Source organism: Mandrillus leucophaeus, unplaced genomic scaffold (genome assembly GCF_000951045.1).
Source record: "Mandrillus leucophaeus isolate KB7577 unplaced genomic scaffold, Mleu.le_1.0 Scaffold1208, whole genome shotgun sequence".
In the NCBI taxonomy this organism is placed as follows: Eukaryota; Metazoa; Chordata; class Mammalia; order Primates; family Cercopithecidae; genus Mandrillus; species Mandrillus leucophaeus.
In genome coordinates this window covers 293,499-316,243 of record NW_012100410.1, presented here as the reverse complement: position 1 = coordinate 316,243, position 22,745 = coordinate 293,499, and the positions used below count along the sequence as shown (strand labels likewise).

Below are 22,745 nucleotides of genomic sequence, written 5' to 3'. Positions count from 1 at the left end.
GATAGCAAAATTTAAGTGCTCAGGAATTCTTAAATCATGGATATTTGCTCTTGTATTTTTAGCTCCTTCTTGTAACCAGTTATCATTGGAGTAGGGAACAATGCTCCGTTTATACCTTAGAGTCAGTGATAAAAGCACTTATACTGTGCCAACTGTATGTTCAGAATATTGAGTTAAGCCCTATTCATGATTATGGATTTTTTTTTTCTTTTTTGAGATGGAGTCTTGCTCTTGCTGTGTTGCCCAGGCTGGAATGCAATGGCATGATCTCAGCTCACTGTAACCTCCATCTCCCAGCTCCAAGCAGTTCTCCTGCCTCAGCCTTCTGAGTAGCTGGAATTACAGGTGTGCACCACCATACCCGGCTAATTTTTGTATTTTTAGTAGAGACGGGGTTTCATCATATGGGTCAGGCTGGTCTCGAACTCCTGATCTCATGATCCACCTGCCTCGGCCTCCTGGAGTGCTGGGATTACAGGCGTGAGTCACTGTACTGGCATGGATTTTTTTCTTTATTTACAAATCTAAATAGGAATACATAATAAAATACATGAATATCTTAAACTTTCAGAAGGCTTTGCCATATAAAATATTAGAATGATAACAAACCTAGAAATAAAGTATTTCCTATATGCTTCAAGGAAAATAGTCATCAGAAGTTTTACATTTAATTATGAGGGAAAGGCTTGAAGGTATTTCAGTTACAGAGCTGATTGATTTGGCAAAATAACATTAAAGAGTTATCTGGTATTGCACCACCCTCTGTGTCTTCCTGTTCCATTAGATAGCCATGGCATCAGTATAGAGGGGGCACTGAAGGATTCAGCTAGAAGTGTCAGTATATAATAAAGGACTCTGGTTCTATTTGGGATTTGTTGAAAAAAAATAAAGGACTAATTAGGATAAACTTAAACTAGAAAGACATTTTTAGAATATGATAGTTGATATTTATAACAGTGAGATAAAGTGCTCAATAAAAGGTTAAATTACATTGATTACACTCTTTACTAAGATGGGGAATGTATAATGTACTGTTTAGAAAGAGTTTATTTAGAAATGGTAGAAACTTATTTGGAAAAGTTATTACCTGAAAAAAATATAATGATGTGACGTGCCACGTTATGTAATCATGTGACAAATGTGTCTTTACCATGAAAATGTTATATATATAATATTAAAAATATTAATAGATAGAGATTTCGGTGGATATGGGATTAGTCTTTGCTGTGGTTCTAGGTTGCAGAGCAATCTTAAACGTTTCCAACAGTTTCCCCTAAAATTAAAGGTTCTATTAACGCATGTCTCTCTGCTTTCTAGCATATCACTAGATACTATTTTACCTAATGTTTTGCCACAGCATTTGTGAGGTTCATTAACTAGCTTTTAAGCCTCTTCGTCATTCTACTGATAAGCCATTGCTACATGCCATAGTATTATGTATAATATCCCAGTGTAAATTTGGAATTTGGTATTGGTTATGATGTAAGTTTGGCTGCTTGTAAGAAATCTCAAAAGAACAGTGACTTAAACAAGATAAAAGATTGTTTTTCTCTCATATAAAAATCTGAGTTTGTGTGGTTTTTCTCTGCTCTGTGAGTTAATCTCTGACAGCTTTTTTTCTTTTGTCTTCTCTGCCATTCCTAGGATGTGGCCTTCCATTCACATGGTATAAGATGATTCATACTGCCGGGCGCGGTGGCTCACGCCTGTAATCCCAGCACTTGGGGGGCTGAGGTGGGCAGATCATGAGGTCAGGAGATCGAGACCAGCCTGGCTAACATGGTGAAACCCCGTCTCTACTAAAAAATACAAAACATTAGCTGGACCTGGTGGCCATGATCAGAGATTACCAGTGACTTCTAACCAACAAAGTTTATGGCCTTTTTCAGGCTTCTTTCTCCTCAAAGTCTCTGTAGTTTGATATTGAAACAGTCTTTTCTTTTGGCCTCCATTATACTGTAAAGGAAACTAAACTTTACTTCTTCCAAACTTAATTCTTAGTTGATATGGACTCTCGTGTCAAAAGACAGGTTTACAAGAGAAAAGCACACAAGTTTATTAATGCGTGCCGCACACCACACGAGAAACCCCAATGAAAAGTAACTCAAGGACTGGGCACAGTGGCTCACACCTGTAATCCCAGCACTTTGGGAGGCTGAGTTGGGCAGATCACTTGAGGCCAGGAGTTTGAGACCAGCCCAGCGAACATGGCGAAACCTCATCTCTATTAAAAATACAAAAATTAGCTGGGCTTGGTGATGCACACCTGTAATCTCAACTCAGGAGGCTGAGGCAGAAGTATTGCTTGAACCTGGGAGGCAGAGGTTGCAGTGAACCGAGATTGTGCCACTGTACTCCAGCCTGGGTAACAGAATGAGACTATGTCTCAAAAAAAAAAAAAAAAAAAAGTAACTCAAAATAGTGGCTTAGAACTCAACTTATATAGCATCTTCAACAAAGAACAATAAATTTGTAGAGAAATGACAGGACAAACGAAAGTGATTTTAGGTTTCCAAGGACAGGAAAGGAGTAAGGTTTGTTTGCAGATTCCTCTGGTGCTGTCGCTGAGCCAGTAAGAGTATAGGTTATCTCCAGTGAAGCAAAATTTATGTTCTGTAGTTAGGCAGAAAACAGGGAGGACAGAGAAAAAACTTTTCCTCCATTTACTGCTTCTCTCTCTCTCTCTCTTTTTTTTTTTTTTTGAGACAGTCTTGTTCTGTCCTACAGGCTAGAGTGCAGTGGCATGATCTCGGCTCACTGCAGCCTCCATGTCCTGGGCTCAAGCCGTCCTCCCACTTCAGCCCTTCAAGTAGCTGGGACCACAGGTGTGTGCCAACACTCCTGGTTACTTTTTTTTTTCTGTATTTTTTGTAGAGATGGGGTTTTGCTATGCTGCCCAGGCTAGTCTCGAACTCCTGAGCTCAAGGGATCGACTTGCCTTGGCCTCCCAAAGTGCCGGGATTATAGGCATGAGCCATCACACTTGGCCTGCACTAAGCTTTTTACATATGTTATCTCCATTAATTTTTAACTATGAGTTAGTGGCCCAATTCCCATTTTGCAGGTGAGTTAAGTTGACATAATAAAAAGTAACTTGCCCAAATTCACACAACTACCAAGTATTGGAGCTGGGATTCTAACTCAATTTTGTGTCTTAACAGTCCTTGATTTTAACAACTCTAATATACGGCTCATTAACATCTTACACTGATTATATGTAAAACCACATTTCTTGAATGAGACCCTCTCTTAATGTTGTTATCATCTTATTTATATTAGTCTTTCACTTACTATCTTTTTGCTCCATAGTCCTGTTAGATTTTCATTAGCAATTGAAAAAAAATTTTTTAAAAAAATGTATGAGGTTTTTTTTGTTTTGTTTTGTTTTCTTGAGACAGAGAGTCGCTCTGTTGTCCAGTCCGGAGTACAGTGGCGTCATCTTGGGTCATGGAATGCAGTGACGTGATCTCAGGTCACTGCAATCTCTGCCTCCTGGGTTCAAGTGATTCTCCTACCTCAGCTTCCTGAGTAGCTAGGATTACGGGTGTGAGCCACTACGCCTGGCTAATTTTTGTATTTTTAGTAGAGATGGGGTTTCAACATATTGGCCAGTCTGGTCTTGAACCCCTGACATCAAGTGATCCACCAGCCTTGACCTCCCAAAGTGCTAGGATTATAGGCATGAGCCACCATGCCTGGCCAGTTCTTTTTTTTCTTCCTATGAGGCAGGATGTTACTCTGTTACCCAGGCTGGAGTGCAGTGGTGTAATCTTGGCTCACTGCAGCATCAACCTCCTGGGCTCAAGTGATGCTCCTGCCTCAGCTTTTCAAGTAACTGGGACCACAGGCATGCACCACCACACTCAGCTAATGTTGTTGTTGTTGTTGTTGTTTTTTTTTTTTTTTTTTTTGTAAGAAACAGAGCCTCATTTTATTGCCTAGGCTGGTCTCAAACTCATGGGCTCAAGTGATTCTCGCATCTTTGTCTCCCAAAGTGTTGGGATTACAGGCATGAGCCATTCCACCTGGCCCAGGAATTTCCAATTTCCACTTGTGCTCCAGAGTTTAGTTCCTTATTGCCAGTCCATCTTACAGTGATTGAAATTCATATTTAGCAAAGATAAGGTGAAAGTTTTAAAATCTGACCTTTGCAATTTTTATCATCTAAGTTGATCTCCATTTTAAACTTCCCATCTGAGTTTAAATCAGTCTCCTTGTGTTTTTTACCTGTAATTTTCTCTGTTTTAAAAACACTGTTTCATCTTCATTTAAATCTGAAGTCCAATTGCATAGTCTTGATTATTACCCACAGAAGATTCCTATCATTTCTGACATATTTTCCATTTTCTGTAATCTCATTTGGCCTTTAATATGCTCTTTTGTATTTCTGGTTAACTGTTCATGTCTGTATTTTTTTTCTTTTCTTTCTAACTGAATTGTAAATTCCTTGAAGTCAGAGTTTTTTGTTTTTTGTTTGAGGCGAAGTCTTGCTCTGTCGCCCAAGCTGGAGTGCAGTGACACCATCTCGGCGCACTGCAACCTCCGCTTCCTGGGTTCAAGCAATTCTCTGCCTCAGCCTCCTGAGTAGCTGGGATTACGGGCACTCACCACCAAGCCCAGCTAATTCTTTTGTATTTTTGGTAAAGATGGGGTTTCACCATCTTGGCCAAGCTGGTCTTGAACTCCTGACTTTGTGATCCACCCACAATGGCCTCCTAAAGTGCTGGGATTACAAGCATGAGCCACCATGCCTGGCCCAGAGTTAGTTTTTATACTTCTTTGTAGTTCCTATGTTTAGCAGCTAGTATGATGCTAGGAACATTTTAGATGATTGACACATTCAATGAATGGGTGTTATTACTTTGATATTTGTCTTTTTGGGATTTAGAAAAAAATTGATAATAAATATTACCAATAGAACTTAAACCACCATGGAATGATCTTAGAAGTAACCTTTTCAAGTATTATATTGAAGAGATTAAGTAGATTGTTGGTTTTAATCGTTTACTATATATTTTCATCTTATATTTAAAAAATAACATTTTTCTTTTTCCCCCACCCCCACTTTCTTTCTTTATTTTTGTTTTTGGCAGCCGATTCGAAGACAGTCGCTTACACCTCCTCCTCAGAACACTATTACATGGGAAGAATATATATCTGCTGAAAATGGAAAGTAAGTTTTTTTGTTGTTTATGTATTATTTGACTTTTAGAAAGAATTATTTGTAAAAACTGAATATGTGAATATTTAGGTGTAAAATTATTTTGGAGAGAATTATTGATATATTTTTGACTGAAGCAGTTCTTCTACCTTTTAAAAATATGGATTAAGTATAATAAGGACAAAATGTCCCAAATTATGTAAACTCTTGCAAATGGTTGTAGATGTTTTTCTGTATCCCTCCTGTCAATTTATACACACCTAAAAAACTAAAGAACACTGTTGTAAGGAAATAGGATATAGGAAATTGCACAGGACAGTTGCTTATTTGAGATTTACCATTGTATGATGAGCTTTTCTATTTTGTGATTATCCTGATTTTTTAGCATAGTGTGCAAGGCCATTCATTATTTATCTTCTTTTTTGCCTTTCCAAGCTCCTCACCTGTCATTATCCTTTAGTTTCAACCTGTGCTAGACTACTCACCATCCTTCCATAGGACCTTTGCTGATGTAATATTACTAACAGTAGAGTGCCTACCACATAGCTCATACTCATTTTATATTTATTGACTGAAAGAATGATGAATGAATAAAGAAAGGGTTTATTTTTGATAAATGGATAAGTAAAAAGTGTATCCTGGTCAACCATTATTTCCTTTTGGTGGAGAATAAAATATAAAATATTACTTTCCCGCTCCTGTTTAGGAAGGAATTGTCATCATTTTTTTTTCTTATTGAAAGTTTTTTTTTTTTTTTCTAATTTCTCCAAGATGTTTCCATCTTAATATTTTTATAGTTTTTTTTTTTTTTTTTTTTTTTTGAGATGGAGTCTCACTCTGTTGCCTAGGCTGGAGTGCAGTGGGTGTGATCTCGGCTCACTGCAACCTCCGCATCCCAGGTTCAAGCTATTCTCTCACCTCAGCCTCCCGAGTGGCTGGGATTACAGGTGCGCTCCACCATGCCCAGCTAATTTTTGTATTTTAGTGGAGACAGGGTTTCACCATGTTGGTCAGGCTGGTCTCAAACTCATGGGCTCGAGTGATCCACCTGCCTCGGCCTCTCAAATGCTGGGATTACAGCTATGAGCCACTGTGCCTCACCTTAATATTTTATAGTGTTAAACAAAATTTGTGAGTGGATTGTTGTATTAGATTAGCCTCCTGCATGCACTAGGCACCAGCAGACCATACCAAACCAGAATGCAGTTACTTCTGCTAAGTACTACATAGTTAAACTGAACTTTGAAATGGGCCAGTTTGAAAAGAAAAAAAGGACATTCCAGGCAACCTGAGTCGGCATAGTAATGAAGTCTTCTGTTTTTTTAACTGTATAAGGAAAGCAACTTTGAAATAACCAGATCACCTTTTTCCCCCACTGTTTCCACTTCAGCCCTTTTCAGTCTCTAAAGATAACCTCCTCTGTTCAGCTTATTGGAATGCTCATTCTACCTCACAGAATTAGGTACTGTCCTGTGCTAGAACTGCAAATAAAAGCCAATTAGATCTTTATGTTAAATTGATAATTTTCTTTTGATAATAGTTAATATAGAATTCCTTATTCTTCACAATATTTCTTATTAATCAGTGAAGAGACTGCAATATGCAGTAAAGAAGTTGAATTGAATAAGTGACTTTAAAGATATACAATGATACCTTAAAAAGTTTTTTACTAATGATTTTCTTTATTCCTAAAAATAGTGATTATTAAGATTATATTCAATGTGAAATTAGTTTAGATCTGATAATTTCTGAACTTTTATTCTTTGCTATTCTTTTTTATTGCCCTTGTCAATTTCTTATGCATATCTTATTCCCTTTTAGCATAATTTTATTTCTACAGACAGTAAGAAAAATTGAAATATTAATGAATGTCGTTGAAAGATGACAGATGCTTCTTAGGAAGGTGATAGACTATGGAAAAAGTTTCCTAACTTTTTTTTTTCTTCCCATTTTAGAGCTCCTCATCTGGGTAGAGAATTGGTGTGCAAAGAGAGTAAGAAAACGTTTAAAGCTACGATAGCCATGAGCCAGGAATTTCCCTTAGGGATAGAGTTGTAAGTTTGTTACTAACTACAAATGTTTATGAAAGAAACTATTAAACCCTAAAGGCTGTAATAATATTTGTACCCCAGTGGTGCATTTGAGACCTTTGAAATGAAAAGCAGATAGCCATTGCCTTGATAGTGTGTGCACCACGCTGGAAATTTTCTGGTTTGCAACAGTATTGAGTTTTACTACTTTCACCAGATACATTTTTGAGTAGATTTTTTTTTTTTTTTTTTTTTTTAAAGATGGAGTCTTGCTCTGTCGCCCAGGCTGGAGTGCAGTGGCACAATCTCGGCTCACCACAACCTCCGCCTTCTGGGTTCAAGCGATTCTCCTGCCTCAGCCTCTCGAGTAGCTGGGATTACAGGTGCCCACCACCACGCCCGGCTAAGTTTTGTATTTTTAGTAGAGATGAGGTTTCACCATGTTGGCCAGGCTGGCCTCGAACCCCTGACCTCAGGTGATCCACCCACCTCACCTTCCCAAAGTGCTGGGATTACAGGCACGAGCCACCATGCCCAGCTGAGTAGGTTATTTAAATTATAAAAGTAATACATGAATACATGCTTGTTTTTTAAAAAAATAAAAAAGTATGGAAATTTACAGAATAAAATGTGATGTTTTAACACATCAGTAGTTAATGACTATTTGGTGTATTTTTGACTAGAGTTATCCATATTTTTCGTTTTTTAAAATAAAAATGGGGGAATCATTCATGTTTTGTTCTGTGTGTTTCTTGTTTTCATTTAAAAGTGAGTGTATCTTGGCTGGGCGTGGTGGCTCATGCCTGTAATCCCAGTACTTTGGGAGGCTAAGGCGGGCGGGTCACCTGAGGTCACGAGTTTGAGATCTGCCTGGCCAACGTGGTAAAACCCTATCTCTACTAAAAATATAAAAATTAGCTAGGCATATGGCGCATGCCTGTAAAACCAGCAACTAGGGAGGCTGAGGCAGGAGAATTGCTTGAACCAAGGAGGCAGAAGTTGCAGTGAGCCAGGATCGCACCACTGCACTCTAGCCTGGGCGACAAAGGAGACTCCATCTCAAAAAAAGAACAGAAAAAATGAGTGTGTCTTGAAGTTTTACAGTGATTATATTTTCGTCTATTCTTTTTCCTTGATATTTTGTAGTGTTGATATACTGTTTATCATTCATTTGCTGATAAACATTTTGGTTATTTGTAGTTAGTCACCATTTTCAATAATATTCTGGTAAACATATTGAATATATCCTCTCAAACATGCACTCATTGGATGCTCCTTTTTAAAAATACTCAATTTGGAAAAATGACTGGAATGAGAGATGGGTAGCAAGAACTGACTGATACAACGATAGTTTTAGGCTCCTCACTAAAGTGGGAGGGAGGAGATGAAGCACTGGGCTATTTTCTCTTACTAGTTCCTTCCCTTTCAAATCTGGCCTAATGCATTAATTTTTTAACGGCCTAATACATTTTTAAAAAATGATTGGAGAAGAGAGCAGGGTGCATATTTTTTTTAAAAAGTATGTACATACCTGAGCTTTCCCCATACCTAGGCTTTAGAAAAGTAGATAGAATGTTCTGTACAGCCTTCAAGTTATGTCAGAGAGACATAAGTATCAGAAAATGTGGAAAGTTAGCTACACATACAGATCTGCCATAATCTGTCATATCTAGGACCCAATTGACTCAATGATGCACCAATTTTATTTTATTATTTATTTATTTTGAGACAGAGTCTCACTCTGTTGCTGAGGCTGGAGTGCAATGGTGCAATCTCGGCTCACTGCAACCTCTGTCTCCCAGGTTCAAGTGATCCTCCTGCCTCAGCCTACCAATTAGCTGGGACTACAGGCATGTGTGCGCTACCACGCCTGGATAATTTTTGTAGTTTTAGTAGAGATGGGGTTCACCATGTTGGCCAGGCTGGTCTCAAACTCTTGACCTCCGGTGATCTGTCCACCTGGGCCTCTCAAAGTGCTGGGATTACAGGTGTGAGCCACCACACCTGGCCAAAGATTCACCAATTTTATATTCTACTTACTAATAAAGATGAAAATTACAGCGAATATTAAGATGTCATCAATCTTAGGAGTTATCCTAATTTCAGATATGTTATATGAAAAAAAAAGAGTATCTTAGAATTTATAAAATGTGGCAGTTATAACCACTACTCCTGAAAAAGAAAATGAAATGAGGAGTCGGGCACAGTGGCGCACGCCTGTAATCCCGGCACTTTCAGAGCCTGAGGCAGGTGGATCACCTGAGGTCGGGAGTTTGAGACCAGCCTGACTAACATGGAGAAACCCCGTCTCTATTAAAAATACAAAATTAGCCAGGAGTGGTGGTACGTGCCTGTAATCCCAGCTACTTGGGAGGCTGAGACAATTGCTCGAACCCAGGAGGCAGAGTTCGCATTGAGCCGACATCACGCCATTGCACTCCAGCCTGGGCAACAAGTGTGAAACTCCATCTCAAAAAAGAAAAAAAGGAAGAAAGAAAAGAAAAAGAAATATAGAACACAGAGTACAAATGCCAAAGAATTTGTTCTAAAAGGTCAAAAAAAAAAAAAAAAAAGAAAATTACCTATATATGCCATAGAAAACAAGAAAGAACACGAATTCAGTATAAAGTAGATCTTTCTGAGATGAGAATGTAAGACAGTAAAATGAAATGAAAAGGAAATTGTAAAGCTAAGGAAATAAATTGAGCACTAAATGACACTGTTACAAAACAAATACAGTAGAAACAGTAATGAATAGAATAGATGTAACTGAAAATTAAATTTTGACAGCTCTTGGTGAATTCAGTAGAAGAAGAGATTAAAGAAATTACACAAGCAATTTGTATGGAGGACAAAAGTGGTTCAATATGAGTCATTCATGTTTTACTTAAAAGGCCTCCAAGTATAATCAAAATAATATTCAAAATATGATAGAAGAAATTTTCTCAGTAATGAAGAACTAAATCTATAGGATGACGTTAGGTTCCATGAAAAATTGATACAGAATGATTAGTAACAAAAATTATCCTGATCTAACTATTAGGCTTTAGTTATTGATAAAGAAATCCAAAGGCACCCTGGCAGAAAAGGGGTAAAATCATCCTGGCCTTACATATTTTCATATATCTTTGCTTTTCTGAAGTAACAGAAGTGTGATCTGTCAGTATTTCTAACTTTCATTTATGTATGGAGGCAACTGAAGATATTCTCAAGCACGAAAGAATTCAAGAAACGTAGCAGTCATAGGACTTTTTTGAAAGAAAATTAATACTGCTTAAAAAAGAAATGCATCCAACCAAAACATGAAAGAAATTATAGCATAATGATTAATATGATATAGAATGCTAAGATATATTATGAAATTGTAGTTCAGAGGGAAAGATAGTATAACCTGAAATTTTATATGAGTCAAATTTCCCTTTAAACATAATAAAGATAAGCAATCATTTATCAAATATGCAGGAAATCAAGGAATATTAAGCACTTAAGAGCCTTTTACACACACAATAAATTGACAGTGGAAATCAGCCACCCAAACAGTGAATCTAGTTATTAGCTTTGAGTCCATCTAAATATGGACCTAAAATCAAACAACTGTGAAAATTATGGCTGAACAATCAAAAGTTACAAACCATTATAGAGTAAAAAGGAGGAATAAAGTGTGTAATTTACTCATCCTTAATATCTGGAAGTCAATACTACTGTCCAAGTTTGAAGCATGTAGTTAAAAAGCGTAAGGACACATAGCAATTTGAACAATGAAAACATTTTTTTCTTCTTCCATTTTTCAGATTATTGAATGTTTTAGAAGTAATAGCTCCCTTCAAGCACTTTAACAAGCTTAGAGAATTTGTTCAGATGAAGCTTCCTCCAGGCTTTCCTGTAAAATTAGGTAAGAGAAAAATTTAGATGTAATTTTAGTGTCCATTAGGAATATGGAGCTGTTTATTAACATTTAATAAGCAATTTGTTTTAAAGCAGGGGTCCCCACACCTCTGCTGGTTCATGACCTTTTAGGAATGGAATGCACAGCAGGAGATGAGCTGAGCAGCAGGCTAGTGAGCATTGCCGCCTGAGCTCTGCCTCCTGTCAGATCAGTGGTGGCATTAGATTCTTGTAGGAACATGAACCCTACTGTGAACTGCACATGTGAGGGATCTAGGTTGCATGCTCCTTGTGAAATCTAATGCCTGATCTGAGATGGAACAGTTTCATTCCAAAGCCTCCCCCGACCCCCACCAGTCTGTGGAATAATTATCTTTCGTGAAACAGATCCCTCGTGCCAAAAAGGTTGGGGGCTGCTGTTTTAAAGGAAAATAGATGTCCTAGTTGCTTACATTTTTGTAAAGGTTTTCAGTAATTATATGCATTTATTTATGTTTTGTCTAATATTTAAAGTGCCTGATGAGAATTCTTATTCTACTTGATTTAAATTAAATGTAAGGGATCTATTTCACACAAGAAAAGTGTGGGTGAACTAAATGATATATTGTAATAATGTTTTTCATGTGAAATAGGGAGACTAGAGATTAGCCCAGATTTTCAGCTATGCTTTGAGTTTCTGTGTAGTTAGAATGTTTCTGGAGTCAGCAGTCACTGTTGACGGATAAAGTAATACTCATACATTTTATTTTTCAGCCCTAAATGTTTAATTTAGTCTTAAGCAATAATCTTTAGAAATAGCACAGTCATTTTTGCATATATTTTTCTTTCTAACATATCAGAAACTGAGGAAGAAGAGACTATTAAAAGGTGTTTTGAGTGTTTAGATTTAGATTTGGCAATAATTCAAGCTTCAGGAGATCCTTTAACACTATCCATCAATTCAGCCACTCAATGTTTAATGAGTACTATAATTCTTCAGATATATCTTGTTTTATTCAATATTTTTAAAACCACATCTCAGAATACTTAGGCCAAAATGTTTTCATTACTAAAAATTAAACCTGATCTTCACCCTTTTGCACACTTGGAAATAAACGTTTTCTAGATTAAAAATGACTTTTAAATAAATGATTTTCAAAATGTCCCTCTAGTTGCCCTTTGCAATTCAAAAGCACTAGGAACCCAGTGTCTACTTGGATAAATCAGTGATAAGATCTTAGGCAGAAATGGTTAGAAAACGAATGCAATTCAGAGCTGTGTGCCATAGCCATAAGGGATCTTCACGTTAGCATTTCTGCAGAAGTTTAAAACTCCACTGCCATTTTCTATGGTGAGGGAAATATTTCAAGTTTTAGACTCCCTTCTAGGTACTGTTAAGAGACCCAAGACAAACCAGAATAGAGAACAGGAGTTAAACAGATGAGAATTTCAAACTATCTCTGTATTCACATCTATTTTTAAGTTCTAAACCCAAATCAAACCCACAATACATTTATTTTTATGCAAAGGAAATATTTTCATTATATGAGAAGGAAAAAAATCTGTAATCCTTTTTTTGCAGGCATTTCTTTGATGTAGAACCACATTTTTAACAAGGAATAATCTTTTGCTTGTATACTTAAAGTTATGGGATATTTGTTTAACTGTTTCTCTTTTGTTTCACTGTCCTTCTTTTAAACCAACCCTGTAAAACTTCCTCCTGTGTATGTTTAATCTTTCACCATTTCTTTTTCTACATTTAGGATAAAAAACACAATTGGGATAAATTATAAAAATTTGGAAATTATTGTTAACACAATTACATGTTTCAGAATCAGCCAGAACTTTAAGTGCTGATTATGAATGGTCTTTTCTCTGATTGGCTTCTTCTCTCATTTTGCTCAGACTAAATTTGATCTTCTTTCATCATTAAATCTTCGTCTTCCCCCACCACTTCCTCCTACAACCTTAAGCACAGATGATTTTTACTTCCTTTGATACAAAAAGATAATATCAGAAATGGGACCTCCCTCACTACTTCCAACACCCCATACAGACTTTTCTGCTCCAAGCCCAACCTTTTCTTTCATCTTCCTGTCTCACTGGAAGTGCCCCTCTTCTTAGCTTGAGTAATCTCTTCATTTGTATTATGAATCTGTTTTCCCAGCTCTTTTGAAAAACTAGCTGTATCGCTGGGCATGGTGGCTCAGGCCTGTAATACCAGCACTTTGGGAGGCCAAGGCGAGTGGATCACTTGAGGTCAGGAGTTCGAGACCAGCCTGGCCAACATGGTGAAACTCCATCTCTACTAAAAATACTAAAAATTAGCCAGGCGTCGTGGTGGGCGCCTGTAATCCCAGCTACTCAGGAGGCTGAGGCAGGAGAATCACTTGAACCCGGGAGGCAGAGGTTACAGTGAGCCAAGATCATACCATTGTACTCCAGCCTGGGCAACAAGAGCAAGAGACTCTGTCTCAAGGAAAAAAAAAAAAAAAAAAAAAAGAAAAAAAGAAATAAGCTAACTGTATCAGTCACTTCATATTTCTCGTTTTCCTTCTACCTCTCTCTATTGCATTTTTCCTCTCAGTTGCTAGGCTTGCTCAGGTCTCTCCCCTTTTAAAATCAAACAAAAAACTAAAAACAAACAAACAAACCAAAAAAACAACAAAAAAACCCACAGTCCCCGTAACTTCACTAGCACTTGCTTTAATCTTTGCTTTTCACAGCCAAGCTATCTGAAAGTCTCCTTCCTTCCTTCCTTCCTCTCTTTCTCCCTTTCCTTTCCTTTCCTTTCCTTTCCTTTCCTTTCCTTTCCTTTCCTTTCCTTTCCTGTCCTGTCCTGTCCTGTCCTGTCCTGTCCTGTCCTGTCCTGTCCTTGTTTCGAGAGAGGGTCCTTGTTTCCTTGTTTCGAGAGAGGGTCTGACGCTGTTGCCTAGGCTACAATGCAGTGGCATGATCTCGGCTCACTGCAACTTCTGCTTCCCAGTCTCAAGCCATCTTGCCACCTCAGCCTCCTGAGTAGCTGGGACCACAGACATGAGCCACCACACCCAGTTAATTTTTGTATTTGTCGTACAGATGGGGTCTCACTTTGTTGCCCAGGGTGGTCTCAAACTCCTGAGCTCAAGTGATTTGCCCACTGTGGCCTCCCAAAGTGCTGGGATTACAGGTGTGAGCCACTGTTCCTGGCCTCTATTATTTCTTAAAATTGCTTATGAATCTATAATTATCTCAGAATAAAAAGCGTACTCCCTTAGTTCATTACAGATTCTCTCTTCCTCTTTATTTGTTATTGATCCTTATTGTTAAATCTAGTAGAAACTTTTCTGTTTTTAATCTTAATCTCTTTAAGATTTGACTTTTCTTATTTTGAAGTCCTTGGCTCAATGAATAACTGGACAAGTCATTCCATTTTCCTCTGACTTCCTTTATAGACTCTCTCTTGGTTTTCTTCCTCCCTCTCTGGCTGCTCCTTCTGGAGTACATTTCCCTCTTCACTCTTGTCACCTTGTATTATATTCTCACTACATCTGCCAAAACTCAAGTTACATCACTACCCTGGTCACACCCTTCCATTGGCTTTCTACCTCATCCAGAGTGAAAACTGAAGTCTTTTTTCTTGGCCTAAACCCCACCGGATCTGGCAGCCTATTTGCCCTCTGACCTCATCGCCTGCTAATCTTCCCCTCATTCATTTGGCTGCAGCCACATTGGCCTCCTGGCTGTTCCGAGAATAAACCAGATACTTTCTTTTTAGGACTTTCGTACTTCGTGTTCTTCTGTTTGGAATTTTCTTCCTCCAGACAACTGCATGGTTTGTTCTTATCTCAGGTCTTTACTGAAAAGTCCCTTCATTGAGGTTTTCCTTTGGCCACCCTGTTCAACAACTCTTACCCCCAACACTGAGACTCCCTATTCTGCTGTTAATGCTTTATTTTTTTCTAGATACTCATCATCATTTACTTGTTGTCTGCCCATCCTAACCAGTGTAATCTCTATAAGTGCATGAATTTTGTTTCTTATTTAGTGATGTATATCCAAAACCTAGAATGGGGTCAGCAAACTTTGTCTGAAAGATAATAAACATTTTAGGCTTTATGGGCTCTATGGTTTCTGTCACAACTACTCTTTTATTTGGAGAATGAGAGCAGCCATAGACAATAGGTAAGTGAGTGGGCATGTTGTGTTCCAAAAAAGCTATTTACAGACCCTGAAGTTTGACTTTCATGTAATGTTTTTTTTGTTTTGTTTTTTGAGATGGAGTCTTGCTCTGTTCCCCAGGCACTAGTGTAGTGGCACAATCTCGGCTCACTGCAACCTCTGCCTCCTGGGTTCAAGCGATTCTCCTGCCTCAGCCTTCTGAATAGCTGGGATTACAGGCACCCGCCACCACACCCAGCTAATTTTTGTATTTTTAGTAGAGATGGGGTTTTGCCACGTTGGCCAGGCTGGTCTCGAACTCCTGACCTCAAGTGATCCACCCACCTCAGCCTCCCAAAGTGCTGGGATTACAGGTGTGAGCTACCACACCCAGCCTAATTTTCACTTCGTGAAATACTATTCTTTTTTCTCCCCTAAACATTTAAAAATGTAAAATATTTTCTTAGCTTATGGGCCTTACCAAAATAGGCATGGCCATAGGACTTACTGTACAGACCCCTGGATAAGGATAGCATCTGCACATAGTAGGTACAAAGGAATGACTTTTTCCTCCAGAAATAATTGGAAACTCTATAACTGGTATGTTGATTATTGTGTTTAAATCTAACTAAGGTATTTTGTTTTGCTTTTTACATAAGAACATAACTTTCTGCAATAAAATACTAGCTTATATCAGTTAGACTTAGTTTACTGTATGTCCTTACCCTAGACACTTGAATTAGCTTTCATACACTCATTTCAGAGTTTAAAAAAAATTATTTATTATTATTATTTTAAATAGAGATAGGGTCTCCCTATGTTGCCCAGGCTGGTTTTGAATTCCTGGGCTCAAGTGATCTTCCTGCCTTGGCCTCCCAAAGTATTGGGATTATAGGTGTGAGCCACCACCCCCAACCTCATTTCAGAGTTTTAAGGGAATTTCGGAGTTTCTTTATTTTACATATGAAATCCCTGAGGCTCATGAGTAAAATGACTTATAGGAATCTGAACCCAGGCTTTATGATTTGTACTCATGTCAGTAACTCATATGAGGAATAAAACTAAACATTTAATTTAATATATTTGTTCATTTTATTTATTTTACTGTTTCTAGTTCCCGTATAATCATTAACTTGCTCATTTTAATTGCTTGATTTTACTTACAATTTCAGCCAGAAATATATTTCATTTGGAAGATTAGGCTGTGGTGGCATGATATTTTTCCATTTCTGATGAGACTGTTTTTATCCCATATATTTAAGGGATAGGTTGTTTTTAATGTTTTAAAACAAAAAAGGATTAGAGTATTTTACTTGGGCTAGTAAGAGTGAAAAGAAATCAGCTGAAAGAGTTGGAGTAGTATATATATTATAATCTGAAGAAAAAAAAGTCAGAATGCAAAAAGTACAAAAGTAGCTGTCCCTCTGCCCCAACACAAAGAAAAAACGACTGTAGAATCTGGCATTATATTCTTAAGACTAGGAAGGCATGGGATCTTGAGTTTTCAATATAACACTGGATGCCTGAATGTCTTTTTCTCCTCACTAATTAATACCCAGAACTCTCTCTGAAACACACACTCAGTACTACATATTCTTCTGATTCTTGAGGTTTTCTTTTTTGTTTGTTTTTGTTTTTTTTAACATTTTAAAGAGTATGGACATCTCCTTAGTACTTTGTAGTCTATGAATATTAACATTTGATTTTACAATGTTATCATTGATGTTCTCTCTGTAGATATACCTGTGTTTCCCACAATCACAGCCACTGTGACTTTTCAGGAGTTTCGATACGATGAATTTGATGGCTCCATCTTTACTATACCTGATGACTACAAGGAAGACCCAAGCCGTTTTCCTGATCTTTAACTGACGTGGAAAAGGATGCTGTCTAACCAAGGAAAGAAAATGCAGAGACCCTAGAAGTGGATCCAAATAGAAGGGACAAATGCTTTCAGTGAAGAAAAGGGAATTACATGTTGAATTGACGCATCAGTAATACGATACAGTGAAATGGGCCTCTAATAACGATTTCAGCGAGTTTTCTGATGTGCCATTTTTGGTCTTTTTAAAAATATACATATTATAAATGTAATAGTTTGACACATTAATGACCCTAAGACCTTCGTATGTAAAGCAGCTATGAGTGCTGTGATTTGTTTTTAAAAATTTTTACACTTCTTGTCGAAATATATATGCATATAAATATATCTATATCTATATCTAAAACACTCCTGGACCATTAACGTAAATTAAATGTCTTAAGAGGTATGGAGCCCTTTTAAACTTGTCATCTTTATGCAAGATGACATTTATAAATATTCCTTCGAGCTTTGTTTTCATAAAATGTAAACTATGTAACATTATGTATAGTTCAGTAATTTGAATGTTTGTTCAATATAATGAACTAGAAGGAATGCAATTTTCTGTAGATGAATGAACCAAATGGTAACCATTAAACAATTGCATTTATATGTTGCAATACATTTCAGAAGGGGCGTTCACTCTGCAGGGAATAAGGTACCTCCTTTAGCACCTTAGTGCAATTCATTGTGGTGCTATTTGTTTTTACCTGAATGTTTGTTACTAATCTTCCTTTCATAGAACCTCTATTTTTTTTTTTTTCTAAACTTGAGTTTGAGTCCTTGTTATGTTCATCATAAGGCAATGGTTAGCATGTTTAAAATATTCCTCTTCCAAATCTCAGCACTTTAAAAAGAATTCCAAATTTTTAAACTTGCTTCCTAATAAGTGCACATCAGTCTGATTATTTTGTTTGTTTTTAGTAGAATATGGATGCATTGGTGTCAGTTTTAAAAACCAATACACATATTTTGAACAACCCTACATATTTAATCCTTTCAAAATAAGATAAAAACATTTTATATGCTAACAATATATTTGTTACAAGTCCAGAAGTATACGCAAGATTGATTACTCCTATTGCTTATTTTTTTTAAATCACAGGAAAATATTGATTTCATTGTCTCCAAAGTGATAAAATCATGTATTACTCATTTTTGCACTTAAAATTTTTCTTATTTATTCCAAGATGGTTTGAAGGTCCAAGTATGAAAATAAATTAGGGGGAATAATGTATAACAGTTATAAAGTATCATGTTGTATTAAAGAGCTTACTTACATCGATGTTTTTAAAATGTATCCTGATGAATATCTCAAGAATGCATCTGTCAAGTTTTTTAGCCTGACCAGTAGCTTAAACTTTTTCCAGGATTTTAGGTAATTTGAAAGGAGTTTAGAGACCCTTATTGAAAATATGATTTAAAAATCCAAAGTATAAACCATAAGAAAAATTTTAAATAAACATCTTTAAAGCTACATCTTCCATACTGATACATGCATTGCATATGTTGACATTAAGTACATTTTATAATGAAGAAAAATAATCATAGTTAAAAATTGAAAGACCTAATTACTACCTTACATGAGCCTATTGAATTTTGGGGAACGTGTTAGTAAACCCAGACTAGCTTTGTTGAATAGAAGTTGATCCCTGTTATTTAGGAAATGGGTAGATCAAATGACTTAGAGACTGAATTATCCTATCAGTGGTTATGTGGGGTTGGAGATGCTGAAAGGCAGTGATCACTGTTGCTTCTAGGCTCCCTTACTTTGTAGGAATATGGTATACTTTCAGGAATATTCTATATATGTTTTCATAAGTACAGACAACTTAGGGAGGAAAAAAACATGGGTAATTGAAGCTTGTGGTTTATTAATTCCCTAACAGCACAGCTATGAATATTTTGCTGGGGTACACTGGAGGTAGGAAGACTACTGGAAATTTTTGCACTTGAATTTTGTTTTTAAAGCTGTTTTCTTTAAAGAATGGTAGAAACAGATTATCCATTCCAAAGTGTCTTTTCTGTGATCACAAAGAGCAAACAAATGTCAATATCTCTTATGATGGTGAAAAAAAGGAATTAATCGATGCAAATAAACTTTTCACAGTATTACTTTTAATGAAGATTTTTTGAAATGTGCCTTTTAATCCAGTTAATGAAGCTATATGCAGTGTTTCAAATGAATAAGTCAAAACACCGTATGTTTTCATAGTACCACATGAAAAATCAAGATTTTGCAATATAGGTACGTAAAATTTTATATGTTCTTCTCCATTTGTGATTTTGAAACTTTAAATTGGGTAGGGGACCATCGTATAGTCATCTTCAATAGCCATTTAGAAATGCGTAATATTCTTCCCCACTGGTATGGTATCCAGAGAAGATAGGTTTCCATCTTTGAGAAAATAATTCTCTGATAAGACAATTTGCCCTCTGTAGACATTCACATACAGAGAATTGCCACACTTCATAAAAGGGGAGTGTGAAGTAGATGCCCTGATTTTTGGGAGTATAAGTACATATGATGGTTTGGAAACTGTCACATCTGTCTGCTGATAACTGTTGGTAGATGAAAAACTAGTTTCCTTCTGCTCAGAACTGGAATTAAGCCCCACTCATGCTAATAAAAATGGGTTTTTATAGTATTATTTACATACAGTTTATTATTCACACCCTGGGGGAGGGTAATGAATAATGATTATTTAATGAGCCCTCTTCCTAGTTTTCCGTAAGTCTACAGAAGACAAAGATCCTGTTTCCAGGCCATGGAAAGGGCTGAAGTAAATATTGTAAATAAACAGAGTTGACCCTTGAACAACATGGAGGTTAGGGGTTCAGTTGAAAATCTGCATATAAGTAGACCTGTGCAGTCCAAACCTGTGTTGTTCAACTGCTGAATTAAAGGTGCTTCCTTCTCCTCATTGATATTACCCATATTTACAAACATGCTAGAGAAAAACTTGGAGTAGACAACTTTAGGTGAATTAGAAGTCCTTGTATTATGCTAGCTTTTAAAATGGAGTAAAAAATTATTAATCTCAGCTTAGTATGGGACATAATATGCCTCTGCTGTTAACTCCAGCAAAAGGTATTTTAATCTTGTTTTCTGAAATGAACAAAATGCATTCTTACCAAAGTTACTATATTTGCAAACTTTGGAAACTTTCAAAAACAGCTGGTGTAAAACTTGCCCCCATTAGAGAAGTGGACAGGAGGTATTAAATCGCTTGTAAAGAGATAGCAGAACTAAGCTTAGTAAAAGCCCATGATTTGTTTGTATGCTATAAATTAGCCAAAACTACTCTTGCAAAGCAGTTTATGTCAGAAATCTGGGGCAATAATAACTCTGGTTGCCACCTAAAAATTTCATAACATGTTAAGTATCACATTTTTTACATCATGCAAACCATCCTTACAGAGTGAGCTTACCTTGTGATGAGCTTTTTAATTGTTATAGTTCATTTTAGAAGAGTAGTACTTTTCTTTAGTCATAATGGTACCTATGGTACATGGAATTACAATTTTGCTTTTTTCACACACTGAAAAATATTGAAGCAAAATCTCCTAAGAACTTCTAAGAAAGGTACTTGTTAATCATTCTTGGTTTTCATCATGTTTTGTAGGTGAAAATGACTTTAACTAGCTTAGAGAAGAAACATTATCTGACATAAAACCAAAAAGATAAAACCCACCACTTACTTACCTGTACCTCCCATATATAGAGTTCTTGGTGACTAAAGAAGGATGACAGTGATTGGGATGTTCTAAATACAGTTGTGTGTCACTTAATGATGGGCATATGTTCTGTGGAATGCAGCAGGTGATTTTGTCATTGTGAGAACCATATTGAGTGTACTTACACAAACCTAGGTGGTATAGCCGACCACTCACCTAGACTATACGATAAAGCCTATTGCTCTGAGGCCACAAGCCTGTTCAGCATATTATTGTACTGAGCACCGTGGGCAATTCTAACACAATTTGTGTATTACACAAATTATACTTACATAATATATTTGTGTATCTAGACATAGGAAAACTACAGTAAGAATATGATATAGAAAGATAAAAATGGTATACTTGCATAGGGCATTTAGCATAAATGGAACTTGCAGGACTGAAAATTGCTCTAGGTGAGCCAGTGAGAGAGTAGTGAGTGAATGTGAAGGCCTAGGACATAACTGTACACTCCTGTGGACTTCATAAACACAGTTAAACTATGCTAAATATATTTTTAACATTTCTTTTAATAATAAATTAACCTTAGCTTACTGTAACTTGTTACTTTATAAGTTTTTAAATTTATTTATTTATTATATATATATATTTTTGAGATGGACTCTTTCTCTGTCACCCAGGCTGGAGTGCAGTGGCGCAATCTCTGCTCACTGCAACCTCCACCTCCTGGGTTCAAGCAATTCTCCTGTCTTAGCCTCCCGAGTAGCTGGGACTACAGGCGCCTGTCACCAAGCCCGGCTAATTTTTGTATTTTTAGTAGAGACGGGTTTTCACCTTGTTGGTCAGGCTGGTCTGGAACCCCTCACCTCAGGTGATCCACCCACCTTGGCCTCCCAAAGCGCTTTAAATTTTTTAACTGATTCTTGCAATAACACTTTGCTTAAAACACATGGTACAGCTATCTACAAATATTCTTTCTTCATATCCTTATTCTGCGAGCTTTTTTCTATTTAATAAAATTTTTACTTTATAACTTTTTTTTTTTTTGAGATGGAATCTCTGTCACTGGAGTGCAGTGGCACGATCTCGGCTCACTGCAACCTCCGCCTCCCTGGTTCCAGTGATTCTCCTGCCTCAGCCTCCCGACTAGCTGGGACTACAGGCACATGCCACCATGCCCAGCTAATTTTTGTATTTTTAGTGGAGACGGGGTTTCACCATGTTGGCCAGGATGGTCTTGATCTCTTGATCTTGCGATCCACCCACCTCTGCCTCCCAGTGCTTGGATTACAGGCATGAGCCACCGCACCTGGCCTTACTTTTTAGCCTTTTTAAAAAAAACTAAAACACACATTATGCTAGGCTTACACAGGGTCAGGATTATCAATGTCACTGTCTTCCACCTCCACATCTTGTCCCACCAGAAGGTCTTAAGGGGCAATAACATGTATAGAGCTGTCATCTGCGGTGATGACAGTACCTCCTGAAATACCTTCTGCAGGACCTGCCTGGGGTTGTTTTTCAGATAACTTTTTTTTTTTTTTTTGGTAATAAGTAGAACACACATACTGCAAAAATAAATAGTAAATACATAAACCAGTAATAATTTATTACCAAGTATTATGTATGGTACATAATTGTATGTACTATACTTTTATACAACTGGCAGCAGAGTATGTTTGTGTACACCAGCATCACCAGAAACACATAATTCCCTGGGCTAGGATGTTACAATGGCTACGATGTCACTAGGTGATAGGAATTTTTCAGCTCCATTATAATCTTAGGAGACCGCGATCCTATATGCAGTCCATTGTTGACCAAAACGAGGCAACATTATGCAGTGCATGACTAATGAATATGGATAATGTAGGAGTTTTGGAGGGCTGAAGTGAAACAAATTTTGTAGCTTACACACATTGCTTATCTGCTGCTCCTTTGGGATGAGGCGGCAGTTGGGCCTGCAGTTGGGCACTGTCCCCAGATCCTCCTTCAGCTTCTCAGACTC

General features: G+C 37.1%; 1 protein-coding gene across 2 annotated transcripts in view; it reads left to right on the top strand.

Annotated features, from left to right (window-relative positions):
* LOC105532499 (ankyrin repeat domain-containing protein 13C) overlaps nucleotides 1-19,182 on the top strand; it is a 96,769-nt gene extending 77,587 nt beyond the window's left edge. For both annotated transcript variants that reach the window (XM_011970687.1, XM_011970680.1), the window contains 4 exons: nucleotides 5,094-5,173; nucleotides 7,117-7,215; nucleotides 10,983-11,083; nucleotides 16,933-19,182. In XM_011970687.1, coding sequence (XP_011826077.1) covers nucleotides 5,094-5,173; nucleotides 7,117-7,215; nucleotides 10,983-11,083; nucleotides 16,933-17,063 — 411 coding nt within the window. In that variant the 3' untranslated portion in view covers nucleotides 17,064-19,182. The remainder of the gene's footprint in view (nucleotides 1-5,093; nucleotides 5,174-7,116; nucleotides 7,216-10,982; nucleotides 11,084-16,932) is intronic.
* Nucleotides 19,183-22,745: the final 3,563 nt, after the last annotated feature.